The 20444-nt window shown below is 35.6% G+C and overlaps 1 protein-coding gene across 3 annotated transcripts in view; it reads left to right on the plus strand.

Annotated features, from left to right (window-relative positions):
- Positions 1–3384: 3384 nt before the first annotated feature.
- Positions 3385–20444, plus strand: part of LOC113050198 (protein CBFA2T2-like) — a 30407-nt gene continuing 13347 nt past the window's right edge. For 2 of the 3 annotated variants that reach the window (XM_026212958.1, XM_026212959.1), the window contains exon 1: positions 3385–3535. In XM_026212958.1, coding sequence (XP_026068743.1) covers positions 3508–3535 — 28 coding nt within the window. In that variant the 5' untranslated portion in view covers positions 3385–3507. Of the gene's footprint in view, positions 3536–13991; positions 14209–20444 lie in introns of those variants that run through there. The other variant, XM_026212960.1, reaches the window with a different exon arrangement.

A 20444-nucleotide genomic window follows, 5' to 3' on the forward strand; every position in this document is an offset into this window, starting at 1 on the left:
ATCTGCTCTCACAATCCTTCATGTCTGTCTGGGGTCTCAGACCTGTGTGTGTCTGTCTCTGTACCTTTGTTCCGTCTTTATGTGTGTGTGTGTGTGTGTGTGTGTCAGTGTAATTAAATTGTAGATGTGTTTTGTGATGCTCTGTCTATATGCATGTTTGTATACACATATAAGCACAGTTTCAGCCTTATTCTGCAGGATGAAGCTTTGTTCAGGTTAGTTCACAGTGCACAACTAATACAACTTTTAATTGTGTGACAAAATTGTATTAGTAAAAATGTTTAAATTGACTAATATTAATAATGCTGTAGAAGTCAAATAAAATATATTCATTTATTAAATATAAATATAACATATATAAATATTAGATAAAAATTGAGTGTAAACAAAAATGGGAATGGGATTCCCTTTGGATTAACTGAAATAAGTTTAAGTTACTGAACTAAAAAAAAAAACCTAAAACTGAAATAAAAATACATTAAACCTAAAAAGTAATTTAAAAACAATAATTTATTTAAATGACAAAAGCACACAGCAAATGAAAAAATATATAGAAATATATAAACTAAACTAAACTAATATAAACTAAATATAAAAATGAATCAATAAATTCAGAATAAATAAAACCATAATAAATAATAAAAAAATTCTAAATATTAATTAAAACTATATAGTATTTAATTAACGCTTGTGTTTGCACAGTCAAATTTAAAACTTAAACCAAAACTTTATTTATTATTTTTGCCAAATACAAGCAGCCCCCCTCAAGGAGTGAGTGTGTGTTTGCCTGATAAAGATGAATGTAAATCTATGTATCTATGCTGTATGTCAGCAGACGATAAGCTGTCGCTGGTGTCCATCTGCTCATATAATCTTACTGTCCTGAAGTGGCGCGTGTGTGTGTGTGTGTGTGGAGATGTCTTTACCCTCGAGGGTTAACCAGGCGTCTGCCTGCTGACCTTTCTGACCCCGGCCTTTTGCATGGACCTCAGAAGAACAGTAGGTACACAATCACACGCACAGGAGCAGAACAGCAGGAGTGCAAGAGCTGAGGGGACAGACGTGTGTGTGTGTGTGTGTGTGTGTGTGTCACTCGGTCATTCTCAAGCTGTTGCATTGTGAAAGACCTGCTAATGCACTAAATAGACCAGTGACAAAGGCACACACACTCAAAGACACAAGCCCAGCTGTCAAACACACACACACACACACACTGGCACGAGTCACATCAGCAGAGTGACTTCTGCCATTCGGACTAACGTATTTCTGTCTTTGTTGACGTAACTCACGCTGCTTCATTTGCCCGTTACAGATTATCATCACAAAGGCCTGCTGGGTCACATATATGATGTATTCATAGGCCACGTGCTTATTACTCCGTCTGTCTGGATCTGCTCGGTTTGAATCTGTTCTCTTCCCTAACATCACGGATCAGCTGGTGTTTAATGATTTTTGTTGGTCAGTTCTTCTCAAATACACACAGGCTTGAATAATCACATTAACATGATCCACAAACAAACACATTACTGACTGACTTCAAGTTCAGCGTCTATTATTTTAGCCCAGACTGTACAAACGGGGTTATTATCATGAAATAATAATACAAAAATAAAAATATAATGTGTTTAATAAATACACACAAAAATAATAAACTTTGATTAATAAAATACAAATGTAAAATATTAATCTATTATATTATTAGTATTTACTAGTATAGTATTTATTTGATTCTACGATATTTTTCAAACTATATATCATTGAATTTGTTTTTGTTACTATATTTATGTTTTCAAATTGTTATAGTACAACTATAAGTGTGTTTAAAAGTAAACCAGAAAATGGTTACTTTAAATAAAATAAACGTTAACTGAAATAAAAAAATAAAAAATTAAAAAAACATGGTATTATTTCTCATTTTAGTTTAACTAAAAGAAACAAAAACTGAAATAAAAATAATAAAAACCATGCACAAATAAAAAAATGACAAAACACAAAAAATAGAAAAACTTTATGTGAAATTAATATGAAAACAGAAAATAAAAAAATCTAAATATTAATCAAAAACTACAATGATACTAAAATAAATAACAATAGTACAAATGTGTGCATATTTATTGACTATAAATGACTCTTGCTTTTCTATTGTTTTCTATTGCAGTGACATTTTAAGCGTGACTGGAGCATCTTCTGGGTGTGTGTCAGTAAAGCGCAGGCACAGCATGGCTCCTGGACGTTGAGTGTAATTTGTTGTTGTTGGTCAGCAGCTGTGCCGTACACTCAGGAGCAGGTGGCCACTCGTGAGGGACTGGGAAAGAAACAGCGACATGTGTTTGTGTGGGAGGCAACAGGAGGAGGGAGAGACTCTCGTCCTCTTATGAGACACACCATCAACATATGAAGACCTGGACGGACACAGCATCAGGGATCAGAAACTATTTAGACCGGAGAGATTTTACTCAGATGACTGGGTTAGCTTTTAAAAAAATCCAGTGACCTTTCACTAGATTCACAGCCACTTCAGGAACCCTGTACATTTGATTTAAGATGTTTACACTCTACAAATGCAAGCGCAAACAACAAAAACCTTTCTTTAAAAAAAAAGAAAAAAAAGAAAATGCATACACACACACACACACACACACACAGTAAATCATAATTCAAATAATCACATTAACATTACATTTCAAATATACAATTTTTTTTACTACATTTTAAACATCTGTACACAGACCCCTTAATTTATAGTGTGACATGCTTTTATTTTATTTCATTTTCGATTTCATGCAAAACCTTTTTAATGATTCTAATAATTTATATTCTAAAATATATATTTTTTTATACATCATTGTTTTGTTTTTTACCTAAATTAATTTTAGTAATTTAAAATGTAAATATATATATATATTTTTCATTCATTTAAATAAAGCTGAAATAAAATAAAATATAAATATTAGATGAAAAACATAATTATGATTAAAACGTCAAAATATAAAAAGCTACATAATACATGTAAAATGAATATCGATTTTTTAAATACATTGATAGCCTAATTATAATTGAAAGTCTGTATGAAATAATTATTATATTTTTATCCATTCATTTGTCAAAGTGCTTTATATATATATATATATGACATGGTCCTGAAATTCCTACTATAGTAGCCTACATGATCAAGAAACCAGAAGTAGCTATTATCGTGGTATACATCTGATTTGGAAACATGCACATGTTATTACCATGTTTTCTGGAAATGATACCATGTATTATGGTGTATGACATTGAAATCATTCATTACCATGATATACATCAAAGCAGCATCATGGTATCACCACGGTGTTTTTGGTTTATTGTACAGCAGTCTCTGTAGCTCCACCTCCAGTCATGAATATCTCAGGGATGCTGTCGGTGTGTTCACACACACAGAGAGAGAGACACTGAGGTGCGTGGATCTATTCGGGAAGAACTACACATCACAGACACGCAGCAAACAGCGCGAGGACAGTCACAATGGTCGGGATCCCGGGCGCGTTTCAATGTAAGTGCATGTGATTGTGCGGGTTTGCAGCGTTTTGTATACCGCGACACGCATATCAGACTAAAAAGATCAACAGAGCAGTGAGAATAACACATTTTGTGATGATAAAAACCGTGATTGAACACGCAAAACGCGCTCTTGCTTCGCGACTGTACTGTATCGACTGTCTGCGCATGCGGAATAGCGTCTCGATGTTTTTCAACGTCTTCACGCCACGAGCGTTCCAAACTCCCGCGTTCTTCTGAGTTCCATTTGTTTAAACGCCAGAACGCTTCCGGTATGATGAGCATTAAACTAACTAAATGGATTCATATGTAATCCCCCCTCAAACAGTTCATTTAGCTTTTGTGAGGTGTTAAATGTGGTATTTTAGTGCCATCTACTCTTACCGCGCTAAACTGTTGTTTACTATATCATTGAAGTATTTTATCAATTTGCCAATGTTACTATTGTTCATGATATCAGATAGTAATGCCACAGTTTTTTTTATTTGCAGTAAATTACCTTATGTTTTTATATATATATATAATGTATATATACACACACACACACATAAGGTAATTTACTGCAAATAAAAACATTGTGGCATTACTATCTGATACTATCAAATTTATGAATTTAAAAGTTAGACTGTACTTCAGAGAATACCATGGCGGTCAATTGGATATGTTTATAAAAAATAAAAATAAGAAATCATGGAACCTGGTACCATGGTAAGAGTGCAAACCAAAGTAGAATGGTACTACCATATTCTTCTTGGAGTACCACATTAAAAACCATGCATTATTGTTATCCACTGCACTTTTTTGTAAGAGTGCAATTACCATGTGTTTTAGACGAGTACCATAGTACTCCCATGTTTTGTTGTTTGTTTGGACATTATAATGGTGATCTTATCATTGTATTATTTGAAGTGTGTAATTTGTGTAAAAAAGTGCCAGCAGTTCCTCAGTATCAGTATATTTTCATGCTAATACCACAGACTGTAGTGAGCGCAAGCTGTCAGTGTAGCATGGTAAACCGGCTCTAATCTGTTTTGAGGGTCCGAGACGGACCCCTCTCTCGTGTCTCACTGGAGGATTTGGCATTAATCCCTTCGGCAAAGTTTCACACCATCTGGACTTTAGTGGTGCATGGTGGACTGATCTACAGGAGGCCTGCGTGTGTGTGTGTGTGTTTACAATGAAACGTCCCGGTGCCACAGCAGCAGCAGCGCTGTCAGGGTCACTGGTGCTCGAGAATAACGCAGGCCATTGTTTTGTCCCCGGGGTTTGTTTCCTTGACCTGAATAACTAATGCATTGATCTAGTACTAGCTGCTAATGCTCATGCTGCAGACCATGAGATGATCGCTGAGACCACATGAGGGCGAGATGAGCTGAAGATTGAAGAGTCATGACAGTGAATGTGTGCATTACAAAACACTCGTTTTTGGGACATATATACGATTATATTTTTAATATACCTTGGAGTACCATGTTAATACCATGGGACATATATTCCAGTATCATGGTATCTCTCAAAGTCCCACAGTATTATTACCGGAGATCACTGTTATTTTGTGTACTATTACAGTATTTATTATTGTTTTGAATTGACTTTTATTTCTACATTTTATTTTAATATTTTATTTTAAGTATTAGCAATATGCATTTTGGCATTAATTATTATTATTATTAATTTTATTATTTCTATTTAGCTTTAATTTATTTTTAGTAGTTTTAGTACTTCAACTTTAACTTAGTTTATATTGGTTAACTGCCAAAGCAAAACATGCTGATACTAGGGTCCAAAAAACCTAATCATGCTACTTTTTTGTAAGGTATTACATGATAATAAAATGGACCATTTCCAAAATAACACATTTACGGTTTTGTCCAGCATCTTGGAGACTTGAGCGCTGATGTACATCCTTCTTTAGTGAGCCAGTGTTTGGTGCGGCTCCAGTTGGAAATGTGAAGCCTTAGGACTTTGGTGTAATTTCCCTCTTCAGCTTTGGCCGGAGCCCTTGAAAAACTGGAAGATCGTGTGTGTGTGTGTGTGTGTGTGTGTGTTGGGGGTGGTTAGATTCCTATCCTCTGACTGAAGAAAGGAAACACAGGACAAAAGGGCCCTTCAGGTTTGAATTTGCGCTTTAATTGCTCTTGGCTCTTGGTGCCGGGGTCTCCAGAGCTGACAACACACCACTCGGGTCGCGTGGGAGAGTTTGTGCACGTCAGAAAGAGAGAATAAGAAGAGCGTGGAATGAAGTATGGGTCTCCGTTCGGTTTTAGCAGCTGTTAGTGTTTAAACCAAGCAGTCTTGGCCCGCTTTGGCTCCACAGTTCTCCTCTCAAACCGCGGAGAGCTGCGTCCAATTAGCAAATAACCAAACCCTTTGAGTCCCAGCCGCAATAAAACAGACCCTCGATGCACCCTTGCTGGATTCTGTGGTTTGCAAATGCTAGTTTATCAAACCTAAGATGCACGGTTCTACCATTTATTAAACTGTTTGGTAACTGCAATGCTGTAGAGCACTGAAGAATGAAGTTAAAAAAGTGGATGTCATAGACTTGTGTTTAGCGCGAGCGTGTACGCGGTTGTGTGTGTTGGCTGGATTATCTCAGAAGGGAAACACAACGCAGTAATTGACATCAGCTCCAGCAGATGTTTCTCGTCGCCCACCGCTGCGCAGACAGGCTGTGCGAGATTGAATCCAGATGCCGAGGCTCCACAGCGAATAGTTCTCTCACCACCAAACGAACGACTGTTGCCCAGAACGTCAGTTTTTTCTGGATTATTGCGCTGGAGTCGGGCTTCTGACCCCGTTTAGAAGAATCCCGATTTCTTTATATGCTTCCATCACGGATATTACTCTGATGTGTTGACAGCTGTCTTTGTTTTGATTCACTTCAGTTCGCCTAAACATGGAAAGTCTCATTATCTACTCGATCACATGTTCCTCTGAAGTCCTTTTCTGGACAGAATTTGTCTCTTGAAGCTCATTTAGACTTGTGCATATTCAGTCGTGAATCACAATTGGTAACAAGACACTAAGACCTAAGTAGTATTATTTCACCACTGTTCTCTTGGCAAAAACCCAGTTAGATTTTTCCATTGGATTATTACAGGGAACAAACTCTGTGACCCAAAAGGTTTATTTTTAGTTGGTCTTTGTTGATTCAAGATCTTCACAAATGAGCACAACTTCAGTGAAGTCTAAATACAGTCGGCAGAAGTAAAAAGCTAAACGTTGATTATAAAAGAATATACTTTTCAGACCTCTTTCGGTCAGTTTAGGTAAGAATAGTTTGCATAGTTTGCATGTGAGTAGATGTTTGATGTGATGTCTGCTAATATGTTTGTAGTGCCATTTAACAACTTGTTAGCTACCAAGTATAACCATAAATCACACTACTGATGCATTTTATGTGGTAGAATAAAACATGGTAGAATAAAACATGAGAATATCTTGAGCTTGTGTTCACCACAAACCTTATTTCATGCATTTAGCCCCCCCAAAAAACTTTAAAAAACTTTAAAAAACCCAGGGGTTGGCCTACAGAATATTTGTCATCCCTTTAGCACTGGACATCACTGCATTTAATCTATAATGCATTTCAAAGTGCAAATGAGTTTTTGAGACCTTGGGTATATGCAAGATTTGTTCAAGAACATCTTAAAAAAAAATCATTAAATTTTAGATTCCTTTTGCATGACTTCTGAAGATTTGAAAATAAAGTCGTACAGACGTTTTTGGAGCTTGATGTTTCTCCATCACCGACTAGACTTGTCAAAAATTGGGGTGTGATTTATTATGAAACCATATTCACTATGAAACTGCTGTTAAATGTCAAAGGATGTTTGCAAACGATGACAGAAAGATCGTTTTTGGGGGAACCGTCTCTTTTAATAAGCTCTTTTTTCTGCAGTTTCATCGAGCAGCGGGATGTTTTGTTGTCTTTTGATTGTTGGCACGGCTGATGGTTATCAGCTGATCCGGCTGTTGTGAAAACAAAGCAATTCGGAGATGGGAGGTTTTGGAGTGGCGGGATTGTTTGGGGACGGCTGATAGCGCTCTGGACTTTCTGCAGCGGAGGGAGTTTAAAGAGGGACAAAGACGGCAGTCATTGAGGAGTCTATCAGAGCGTTTAAGAGATTGTGAACGGGGCTTATCATGCCATTAAAGCTTTTTAAGACCCCCACCATCCACACCACTTAAAAAAAGAGCCATTCACCTGCTCCACCAACATTTCTGTGGAGTTCAGGAAGATTTTCTTCAACTTTCTGTAGTCTCGGATTCAAAAAACTTCATGTGGAGACACTGATTTACAGTAATCTATTGATCAGATGCTATTTCAACTCACAAATAAATAGGAAAAAAACAAGAAATCGTAGTTTGTGTAAAGAGAATACAGCCTATGTTTAGAACTATTAAGCTTGTTTAATTATACACAAGGATCTCGCCCAAATTTTTATTGATGCAAACACCAACAATGGTATTGAAAATAATTTTGTCTGGGCACAATGTTTTTTTTTTTTTTTTATTAAATCAGCATGAATTAAATTTAATAGAATAAACTGTGCTATGATGCATACTTACAAATGTACAACAATTAAACAATTAATCATTATTAACCTATTTTTTATTTTTTTATCACAGATATTAAAGTTAACTGAAATGGAAAATAAAATTAAAATAAAAAAATAATATTGAATATATATAAAATAACACACTCGCACAAACTACGTAAAATGGCAAAAAAAAAACCAAAACAAAAAAAACGCTACAGTTAAAATAAAAACAAACTGTAAAAATAAAAACAGGTTCAAAATATTAAGCAAATTTTTAAGCATTTTAATTTTTTTATTCTAAATTTTCTCTTCAAATTTGAATGTGATATATTAATATTTCAGGATATTTTTTTTAGATATGATATAAAATGTGAAATGCATTCAATTTTAAAAATAAAATTGACTTAAAATAAATCCAGCAGTTGCGTTACAAAACTTGTTTTCGTTTCCTGTCTCTCTGTCCGATCTTATCCTATTTCTCTCAAGGGCTGATGGGAAATCCAGCTGTTTTGTGACCATCAGTGGCTGATGGACTATAAAAAATAAAAAGAGGGGATAAAAATCGCCTTCAGTTCAGTCTGTGAGAACCAGAGGATTGACATTGAGACCTGATGTGTGTGTGTGTGTGTGTGTGTGTGTGTATTCCCAACTGTTTCTCATGCTTCAGGCCATACTGCCACATTAAACAGGATGTCTGTGTCACATTTCAGTGATCCATTATATTTCTCCTGTAGGTCTGGCAGTAATGCTTCTGAACGAATGACACACTTAATTTTTGTCTGTTTTTGTCCAGAGGGCTGTAATGATATCTGTCCCATGAAATACTCTGAATATGAATTATGTCTTACGTGAGGGATGTCTGATTTGGGATCGAATCAGTCTTGTTGATTCTTTTTGGTGAACTGGTTCACAAACAACACTGAAAAATTCAATTGGGATTTATTCGGTCTAAAAACATGTTATGGGTTAACTAAAACTAAGATTAAAACTAAAACTACAAAAAAAAGTTGCTTTGCTTTAAATAATATAAACAATAACTAAATTAAATTAAATAAAAAAAAAAAAAAATTAAATGATTAAACATGTAGTATAAAAAAATATTTATTTATATATTTATATTATATATATTTAAATCTTTAATTATTTTAATTAATTAAAAGAATTCAACTTTTGAAAACTTTCCAAGTTGCCAAGATCTCATTTTCTTATTTCTATTAGTTTCAACTTGATATTATAAAATAACTTAAAAAAAAACATGAAATAAATAATTATAAAGGATTTTAATTTTAATTTCATTTTTGTGATTAAAAAGAAACACACACAACAAATTTATTAAAACTTTAACTAAATTTATATATATATATATATATATAATGAAAAATTAGCATCCTAAAATGCAGCATCCTAACTTAAATGAAACCTCAAAGGTGTTCTGATAAAATAAACTAGTATGCTATATATTGTTAACAATTTAATAAAATAAATGACAGATATAAGTCATTAGGGATTGAATCTGTGATCATGTAAAGTAGCTGGTGAATAATTTTTATGAATTGGCTCATTTAAACGAGCTGTTTGAAAGAATCGATTCACCAAAAAGATTCAGGCATTCCAGCACTGATAAACATGCCAAAGGGATTGTGGGAAACGGTGGTCTCGACAAGCCAGAACAGATCCTGCAATCCAACCTTAGGGAAGGCATGCAAACACACACACACACACACACACGAGAGATCCCCTTTCCCTTCTTATGTGCACAACTATAATTAAGTCCTTGGTTTACAGCGTAAAAAGCCCCATGGGTGCTCGCTCTCTGTCTCTCTCTCTATCTCTCTCTCTCCAGGTGTTCTCTATACATACTCCAGCTGAACCACCTGCAAACACAGGTGTGTGTGGCTCATAGTGTGTGTGTGTGTGTGTGTGTGTGTGTGTGTGTTTGTGCCAATAACACAGCTGCTCTCTTGCCTTGAGGACAAAAATGGACCAAGAATTCAGAATAAACACAGGTGTGGTGTAGGAGAACAAGAGATATAAGCCCTAAATGTTGACCAAAACAAGCTTTTCTCCCCTGTTTTTAAGTAGTTTTTCTACCAATCATGCTATTGATCTACATATAAATATATAACATTCATTATATATATATATATATAATAGAGAGAGAGAGAGAAAGAGAGAGCATGCATCATAAGTAATTTTCCTGTTAAGGCGTACTATTCATACTATTTATTCTGCATGACAATAAATATTATTTATAAAATGCTATATAGACAAAAGGCTGCATTTATGTGCATTTAAAATTATATATGCATGTACATAATGCATGCATCGTAAATATGAGCAGTTTAATAGTGTTGCGTTAAATGGTGCACTATACAGTTTCACATATGATTATTTTTCATCTGGAGCAGTAAGCAGTATGTGAACACTGCCTCTTTTATTGTGTCTCTTTCTCTCATCTTGTGTCTTAGATTTCGTTCGGCATGGATCCCACACATACAGACCCGACACAGAGCTCTTTGTGTCTTTGTCAAGAAAATATCCCCGCGTTATTTCATCCATGCTTTCATCCCACTCGGATGAGATTCCGGATGCATTTTATCCCAAAAGCACAACTTGGATCTGATTTACTGTATAGGTCACTGCCTACGTCCTTCCTTCACTAAATAGCAAGTATTTAAACCAATGAAAACACAGATGCATTTAAATGAATTTAACCTAAATGCACTGTTGCAATATTAATTATTTCATCATTTATAAGTCTAATAAACATCCTTTTGTGAAAAGGTTTGCTAGACATTATGTGTTAATTGCAATGACATTGACATGTTCTTCTTTGGCTGCTGTGTGCCGTTTATTTGTGTGGACGGTCAGTGATTATATCAGAAGTCTTAAATATAGTCCAGAGGTTGTTTACACCAGACCTGGTTTGGGATTTGACCTCTACGGTATGAAGCGGTGTGTGTTTCTCCGTCCGTCCACACACACATGTGCTTCTTCTCTTGTAAAACCAGGCAATAAATTCCTCCTGACTTTAAAAAGAGATTCTCAGATAAACTTTGGCGAGGATGGTTAATGCAGTCGGGGTCAGATGAAGAGCTGATACCGGCTGTTCTCTGACATTTGGAGGAATGTCGAAGATGCAATATATGATGAAATGCATACTACTTTTATGCATACTATTATTCGATTCTATGTTGACATCTGATTGAGCGTTAAACAGCTTCTTTGTTTGGTTCAGATATTTGGAAAGTGTGTTTGAGATGCAGGTAATGCTATGTAATCTGGTCGTTTGATGGTCATTATGTCCTTCTAACAGTAAACTGTGTGTGTGGACTCTTCTTGGCTCTCGAAGTGGAAACTTTAGGGTGATGTTGCCAAGAGAGCGTGTGACCCCCCTCTCATAAATTGCGCTCATGCACGTGCTCGGACAGACGCTGAAGTGTTGGGGAGTAGTTGCCAGAAGGTTTTCAGATACGGCAGAATCTGTGTGTCTGTGTTTCAGAATGACAAGCTAAAAAAAAAAATGCACAAACACACATATTTCTTTCACTCCAGGACTTTCTTGGATGACCCCAAAGGGAGGTTTAGTCAGATTTAACTCACTTCTGGGGACACTTTGGTCCCCAAACTATAGCTAAGTAAACACACACACACCTCTTTCACACACGTCTCCTCGCTTACATACAAACACACTCAGTCTGTATGTCTTGTAAGAGGAGTCGAGTGTGTGTGAGTGTGTGTGTGTGTGTGTGTGAGAGGCTTTACTTAAACTAATGGCTCCCAGGCGTGCAGCGGGGCCAGACACACTGGAGCCGAGAGCCGAGCAGGAATGCCACTACAAACACAGAGAGAGAGAGAGAGAGAGACTGACGGACGCAGAGAAGTGCTTGGAAAGAGATTTCGCTGTGGAGGAGATTGGATGTGGATTTGGAACAGTGTGTGTGTGTGTGTGTGAGTTCAGGACGAGTGTGTTCACATCTGTTGCCCTGCTGCGTTACATCCACAGATGGAGGAAACGTCTTGCAGATGCAAGTGAAGTGATCGCAACGATTCAGATGTTGTGTTTTTATCATGTGTTTAAAAGACGACTTTCCCCCAAAATAAAGCGATGAAACTCATCAATCAGGCAGTTCTGGAGCCAAAGATCTAGACATTTTATTATTAGTTTAAAAACAAATACTCACAGCGCACACAAATATCGGGTAAGATCGTCGATTTTTAATTAGAGCTGCTTTGTGTAAACGTAGCTAACAGAATTCATTCCTAGAATGTTTCCCGTTAAACGTTACTTCTGAATGTTCTCGAACGTTACAAAGTGTCCAGTGTGGAAATGTTTCAAAAACGATGAACATTCCATTGTATCATTTGTGCAAACGTTACGTTTGATGATTCTCTGAAACAAATAGTAACATTTAAAAAAACGTTAGATGAATGTCCAACTGATACGTTTCAGAAAAACATTCAATAAATAATGATTTTGTTCTATAAACGTTCCTGGAAGAATGTTTGATCAGGACGATGAGAGAACGTTTCCAGAACATTAGCTACATTTCTGAGAACATTCCCTGTTAGCTGGGAATATATTTATCATTTTTATCATTTTAAATATCCCTTGCTGTTTCTGACATCTTAGATGTTTTTTTTTTTCCCTCAGTTTGTCGTAGAGCTTTATTAATTGGCTTAAAGAAGGCATTTTAGAAGGCAGCTTATATTTTTGTGTTGTTTTGTGGCCTTTAAATACTCACAAGGTAGGCAACAAGTTTGAGAACCGAGCTATTCTTCTGTCATTCCCAGGGTTTTCCATTTGAAACAGACTTTCTGTGGTGTCCTCCATTGTCTCCATATGTGGTGTAATGGCCACACACTCCTTTCAGATGCATCTCAGAGCGGAAAGTGTTGTTTTGTTTATAGATGCACATTTACATGCAAATGAAGGGAGCTGGTGTTAACGCTCATTAACTTGAATAGCAGGCCAAACACGCTCCCTAAAGAGCGCAGAGCACTGTTTGCACACAAACCACAGGTTTACACCACTCTTTTGATTCGTACTCCCTCCATACATGCAATTTTTGATGCCGTATAAATATATACAATTATATTCAGTTGACTGATTAATCAGGCTGGATTATATATTGCTCTTTCACTAAACTGGATGGATTCGTGTTGTTTCTGCTCGTATCAGGTTTCGTTCTCTCTCTGTGATGCCAAAGGCTTGAGAAGTCTCTGAGCGTGAGGTCATGCATTCTTGACTTTCTTTTTGGACGGGACGAGAGATTGGCCGCTAGTCACAGCTCTGTTTATTTGTCTGGAGGTAGATGGAGAGGAAGATATGTGCCACCTGACACCATATTGTAGATAATGTTTCTTATTACAAGTCAGATTTTGTTCAGATTTGCCTTCCTCACACCAGTTGATAAGAAAATGATCTTTCATGCGCATAAAGTGTTTATTGATAATGTTTGGAATAATTTTTCCTTTGTATGGAGAAACCACAAAACATATTTATAACATATTTATAAAACCTAAAGAATTTCCTCAACACTATTGTGAATATATATCATCTACTACAGACAGATTTAATAGTAATTCTTGCATCAACAATTGACATTTTGTGTGTATTATTTTACAAGAAACATCTGGTTGCTTGAAACATCTCTTAGGTCTCCAAAGAGCAACTTTGAGCAATAAAACTGTACTTTGTGCGAGAGGTTGAATAGTTCAGCCTAAAGTAACGGCACACACAGCATGAGGTGTTATGGGTAACTTCCCCTTTACTTTCTTTAGCCTTTAAGTACTTGAGCATTTAGTTATGTTAATGAGTCTCCTCTCATTTAATATATTGAATAGAGCAGTGGCTGATTGGCCAGAAGCCATGCAGTGGGTGTGGCCTGGGCTGTGACATCAGCAGAGAGAGAGAGAGAGAAGGAGGCGTGGAAGATGTTCTAAATCCCGTAACCCATCTGGAGTCCATCTGTGCCTCGCTGGCGGTGGGAAGGACTCGGACTGCAGCGCTCACACATGTGAGAGACTTTGAGACACATGCATCACATATGAAGAGAGAGAGAGTGATTTACATTGTTTGGAATAAGACACGAGCCGAGCGGACCATCGTAGAGAGCAGGTGAGCTTCATCTCTCTGTGTGTTCATGCCTTTAGTTGTTCGTTTCCGTTCCACTGGCTTTTGCTATTTTATGTGTGCATCCAAAACTGCATTTATACTCTATTCCAGGGCTGTAGATAGAAGGTGTGTGTGAGTTTACAATAAAGTATTACCATGACACTTTTCTGTGTGGATTACAGGGTCTTAGTTTTACAAACCTCTGGAAATATATCATGGAAAGTCATCTGAAAAAATAAGTAACAAAGTATTCTTGGAAGTATCTTGAAGAGCTTTCGATTTTCTTTTCTGGTCTATGAGTATGCATCAGTACGTTCTCGCCTGTAAGGGTTAGTGCTTTTTGAATATTAATCTTATAGACAATTAAAAATTGAGTACAATATGATAATTATTCAGTATTTGCATTTCCATACATTACTGGTTAATGTGTTTAAAATACACAAATGCACTGCTTTCATGGTAAATATGGTTAATGCATCTAAATTAAATATTTTTTATTACTATATATTTATTTATTAATATAATTATCAATTTATTATATTAAATATTTATATTATAATAAATTATTATAATAAACATTAATATATTAATTAATAATATAGTGCATCTAAATAATAATATAATGTGATATAATATTAATAAACAATTTTTATTAATAATTAATAATAGCATTTGCTGTGCAGTTTTTATGTTCATATAATAGAAGTGATTTATACATTTATGGTAATGGAAAAGCTGAAATAATCAGGGAATTATGAAATAATGATTTGGGAGCCTGAAGAAGGTCAGTCATGGAAATGAATACCATCATGGAAAGTTTTTCTACTCCTCTCTCTCAAGATATTTCATCAGCTGGAAACTGCTCCTTGAGAGTGTAGTCTCTATAAGAAATAGTTGATTGTGAATAACTGGAGAACTCAGATGGGTCTGAAGCGTTTCCACGTGGCAGGAGCTCGAGGTGTGATGAAGCGTGATGAGATGCCAGCTCTCTTCATGCTGGACAGACTGTAGGATTTGTTTTCTGCATGGATGGATGGATAGATGGATTAGATTTATCGTTCCTCTTTGACATTGCCGTCTTAAAGTGAGAATATAGAGCTGTAAGATGAACGTGGAGAAGTTCATTGCAGATTTGGGCAGATCTGAGCCCAGTCTTGGCTCAATCACACTGCAGTCCAGGAGAAGGATTGGAGAGATGCATTTCATGACTGACGTCTGTTTCTGAGCACTGTGTGTTTCTGCAGGTCTGCTGTGTGTCACCTTAACACAATCTACAGCTGTGTTCTGACAGACACACAGCAGAGAAGGACTGCACACTGTCATACTGACAGCACAGCGTGTGTGTGTGTGTGTGTGTTTATCCCTGTTGACATGCTGCCTGCTTTTCAAACTCAGAGCTTTGGACTGGAATCCAACTAGCGTCTACTAGTATGAAGCACATTTAAGCACTTGTTTCAAGCATTTTTTGTTTTATTTTTTATTTGAGACATTAACAAAGTGATGGTAGGAGATCATAGTATCACAGTATTTTAATAAACCACTATTCAAAAGTTTAGGGGTTATGTAATGTTTAAGAAAGAGGTCTTTACTGCTCAACAAGGCTGTGTTTATTTCATCAGAAATGCATAAAAAATTGTGAAATATTATTTGAATTAAAATAACAGTGTTCTATGCTAATATAATTTGAAATATAATTTATTCCTGTTGATGAAATGCCTTTATTTGAATTCTGAAAAAAAAAAACACCATAAAAAAAAAAAAAAATTGTTACATCATAAATGTCTTTTTATGGTAACTTTTGATCAATTTGATGCATCCTAGCTGAATAAAAGTATTCACTTCTACTTACTGACCCAAAACGTAAGATTATGCAATGCTGTGTGGCTGCAATTATTTGATCAAAAATGCATAAAAAATTGCTAAATATTATTACAATTCAGAATATCTCTTTTGGATTTTAATATACTTTAAATTGTAATTTATTCCTGTGATGCAGGTCTGAATTTTCAGCCTCATTACTCCAGTCTTCATTGTCATTTTTCATATTTTTTCAAGATTCTTTGATGAACAGAAAGATCAAAAGAATGTTTTAAATGTCTTTACTGTCACCTTAATGCATCCTTGCTGATTAAAAGTATGTTTATATATGATGGTACTTAATGATTCACCTACAAAAACATACAAAAACACGTACTGTTTCGTTTGAATATGTCTCTCACACACACACACACACACACACACACACACAGCTATAGAGCAGCTGTTGAGTCCCACTGAAGCAGGAAGTTCCACATTAGCTCTGCTGAAGCATTAACGCTAACTGTCGTCTTGTCATCAAGACAGCGTCTGATCCGGCCGATTAGCCTTAAAACAACCGTTTGACTGTTGTGTCTGACGGAGCAGTGTGTGTGTGCAGTTATTGTCTCTCTTCACTCCCACTTTGAGCTGCTGTGTGGTCTGAAGGTCTGCTGGACATCACAACAGTCACTAGTAGCCCTAGTGAAGATGTAGAGCTGGACGGCTTGTGCTCGATGACCCCCAACAGCTCTCAATAAAGGCCCTCAGGAGCCCTGCAGGAGTCTAGAGACGTTTAGGCTTTAAAGACCCCATAATTAGAGAATTATCCAATAGAGCTTGACACAATGCTTGCTGTGTGTGTGTGTGTGTGTGTGTGTGTGTGTGTCTGTGAGAGAGATGATGGTATCAAAAGTATGGTACTATTGATATGTAATACGGAACTGAATGATTAGTGCATCAAGGATTTTACCTTATACTTCTAAAAGAATACCATTGTAAATTAATAATAATAAAAAAGCATGGTATGGAACGTTATTGTTGTTAGAATTTAGATTCAAAGCTTTTTAAGAAAGTTATATATATATATATATATATATATATATATATATATATATATATATATAATTTGTATACTATTATAGTATTTATTTTTTAATGTTTTCATTTTAATTCTAGTTTTAGTCTTTTTGTCATGTGCTTTGTCATTTTTATGTTATTTTCATATTATTAATTCTATTTTTAGTTTAAGTTTGAGTCATATTTTATGTGCCTTTTCATATGTATATGTTTTTAAAATATTTCTGTTTAACCTTATTTTTATTATGTGCTTTTGTCATATTTATCATTTTTATTAAAAATATTTTTATTTAATTTTACTTTTGTTTTACATTTTAGTGATTTTTTTTTTCATTTTTATTAGCATTTTATCAGAATCATTATATTTAATTTTATTGCAGTTTTTTAGTTTAGTGTTAGCAATTTAGTGCTTTTGTCATTTTTATTAGTTTTTAATAGTTCTATAGAGCTTTATTTTTATCTATTTCTTAATTTTTAATCATTTTGTTATGTGCTTTTGCAATATTTATTTTATTATCTTTTTCTATTAGTTTTAATTTTTTCTATTAGTCATTTTAGTTCTTCAACTTCAGATTTTTCATTTAGTTGTGGGGCACATTTTTTAAATATTATATTATATAATATTATATTATATAATTGTATTTATTTATTTATTTATTTTATTACCAAGTCCTTTTAGTTAATGATACCAAACACTGAGAAGTCTCAGCTGGTAATACTCTGATATATACCATGGTACAGTAATGCTACCTAACTCACATATTAGTGCCCTTAAGTGAGAATATATATTGTCCAGATTTGGTGCAGACAGCATGGAGTGTATATCTCTCATGAGGCATGAGACGTGATGTGTGTGTGACATTAGCATTTCAACAGGCTCTTATCGAGGTCCACAGCTTGATCTCTGTGTTTCAAAAACCAAGCGGAAGGAGCCAATCAGAGCAGCCGCTGAGTGAGTGATTGATCAGCCGGCCAATCAATTAGTGCCACAGAGGTCAGGAGGGCAGCGATTAAATGAGCAGATGCTTCCGATGAGATGAAGGACAGCGACTTTAGTCATGACACACACGAGCAGTTTCCTGTCACTGGATATTACTGCAATCAGGATGAGTCAGTAACTTTCCCTTAATCATGCAAATGAGCATCTAAGTGTGAATGTGTGAAGTCTGAAAAAGCAGTCGGACAAACGTGAAACTACATCCACAACAGGCTGCAGCAACGAAGAAGTGAAATAAATAAATGAAGTGAGATTTATACAGAAAACAAACAGAGATATCTGCCAAGAGCAGTCGAAATGCATCTATTTTTCACATATATTCTCTGAAAACATCTTCATATTTGAACCAGTGTTGCTTCCCTAGTCAATGCACTTAGTTCTAAAGATGTTTAGGTTGTTTTAAATATAAAAGAAGTGCAAAATACTGATTAAGAAAATGATTTTGTGCAAAATAAAAGTATTTTATTCTAATATGGGAACTACTCGCTCATTCTGTTAAAATACACTGAAAAAAATAGTTTGTTTGAACAGTTTTACTCACAAATAATTGCAGAAAATTAAAAGTAGCATTTGACATTTTGAAGTATAAATTTACTTTTAAAACGTATTTTGATATCTGCTTTATTTACAGCATTTTTAATTTCAGTTAAACCTATAAAAGCAGCAATAAATCGATTTCTGTTGAATGGAGTTGAATCAGCGGTCAATGAATCGACGGTCAGCTGATGATTTCATGTGCATTCGCTCAGACGGCAGCGTGCAGGAGGCTTGGACCTGTTGCTGAGTGTGTGTGTGTGTGTGTGTGTGTGTGTGTGTGGACTGATAGGCACCAGGTGCAGCTTTTGTTTTGCCTTCCATTCTTTAACTCTCCCTCCTCCCTCTCCTCTTGTCAAACCTCTATTTTCCTCTTTCCCTCCCGACAGGAACTTTGTATTGCTCTTTCAGAGCTCAGGAGACTCCATGGGCTTATATCGCTTATGTTTCTTTAACTGGAATTCTCTAATGAGACAATAGTTGGATTATAGAGCTATGAAATGAATGAAGCTCAGATCAGTTTTGAGAGTTGAGAGCATGTATCTGCGTCATTATTGAGATCTTTTTCTGAATGCATTTTGTTGTTTCATTTAGTATTAATTTTGCTGTTCGCGACCCATCGGAACAGGTTACAGTGTACACTGTTTTTCTCACATCGCAAGTTCACCATTTTTTTCTTACAAAATGGTGAGATTTAAACTCAAAATTTTAAGGATTAAAAAATCCAAATTGTGAGACATAAACATGCAATTGTGAGAAAAAAGTCAGTATTGTGAGATATACATTTTTTAATCTATGAAAATGTCCAATTTGTGAGATGGAAACTTGAAATTCAGAGCAAATGGGTCTCAATTGTGAGATATAAAAAATTGTGATATAAACTCAGAATTTTGAAATTGTGGGCTATAAATTACAATTATGAGAAAAAAAGTCAGAATTGTGAGATATAAATTTATAATTCTATGAAAAGGTCAAAATTTGTGAGATACATACTTGCAATTCCTATATAAAAAAAGTCCAAATTGTGGGGTATAAATTAAAATGTTAAGAAAAAAACAAAATAAAAAGCTTGGAATTGTATGATTTAAAGAGAAAAAAGTCTAAATTGAGAGATATTAACTTGTAATTCTATAAATAAAATGTCTGAATTGTGAGATATCATCAAAAACAACAACAAAATCTTACTGAGAGATATAAACTCTTCCAATTGCGAGAAAAAAGTCTGAATTGTGAGATTCATCTAAGAAGCTTCCATAGATTCCTGAGGAGCAGAACGTCTGAGAGAAAGGTTTGAGGAAGTTAGGATCTGGACACAGGTGACTGTTGGAGACTCCAGCTGTCCTTCACACCCCCATCAGCTCCATATGGAGGAGGAACAGAAGGAGACGGAGGGGGAGGGAAGCAGAAGCATCCGTCCCAGCTCACACACACACACACACACACACACACACATAAGAATGATCCGATAGCTTAACCCTTTTGTGTCCGTGGCTGTGAGCAGCTCTGTGTGGGTTTGTTTTGCTGATGTGTGGCTGGAGGCTTTTGTCCCGCACTCTTTAAATGATTTCTAAACGCTCGCATTGAAGCGCTTTTAATGGAAATTCAGAGATCATTTTAAACAAAGACAGGCAGGGCTTTTAAATCACCTCTTTGTGCCTCAATGTTTTTAACGTTTTGGGGGAGTAAAGATGGCTCTTTCAGATGGGTTTGGTTATATTCTCGGAGTCAGCACATGTATTCACAACCAAAGCAACACACTGTGTGCTTTCAGATGCTTTAGGAGAAATCAGTGATGTATGCATATCCATCGCCTTGTCAGAAAGAACCATTTGTT

This window comes from Carassius auratus, chromosome 31 (assembly GCF_003368295.1).
Source record: "Carassius auratus strain Wakin chromosome 31, ASM336829v1, whole genome shotgun sequence".
Lineage (NCBI taxonomy): Eukaryota > Metazoa > Chordata > Actinopteri > Cypriniformes > Cyprinidae > Carassius > Carassius auratus.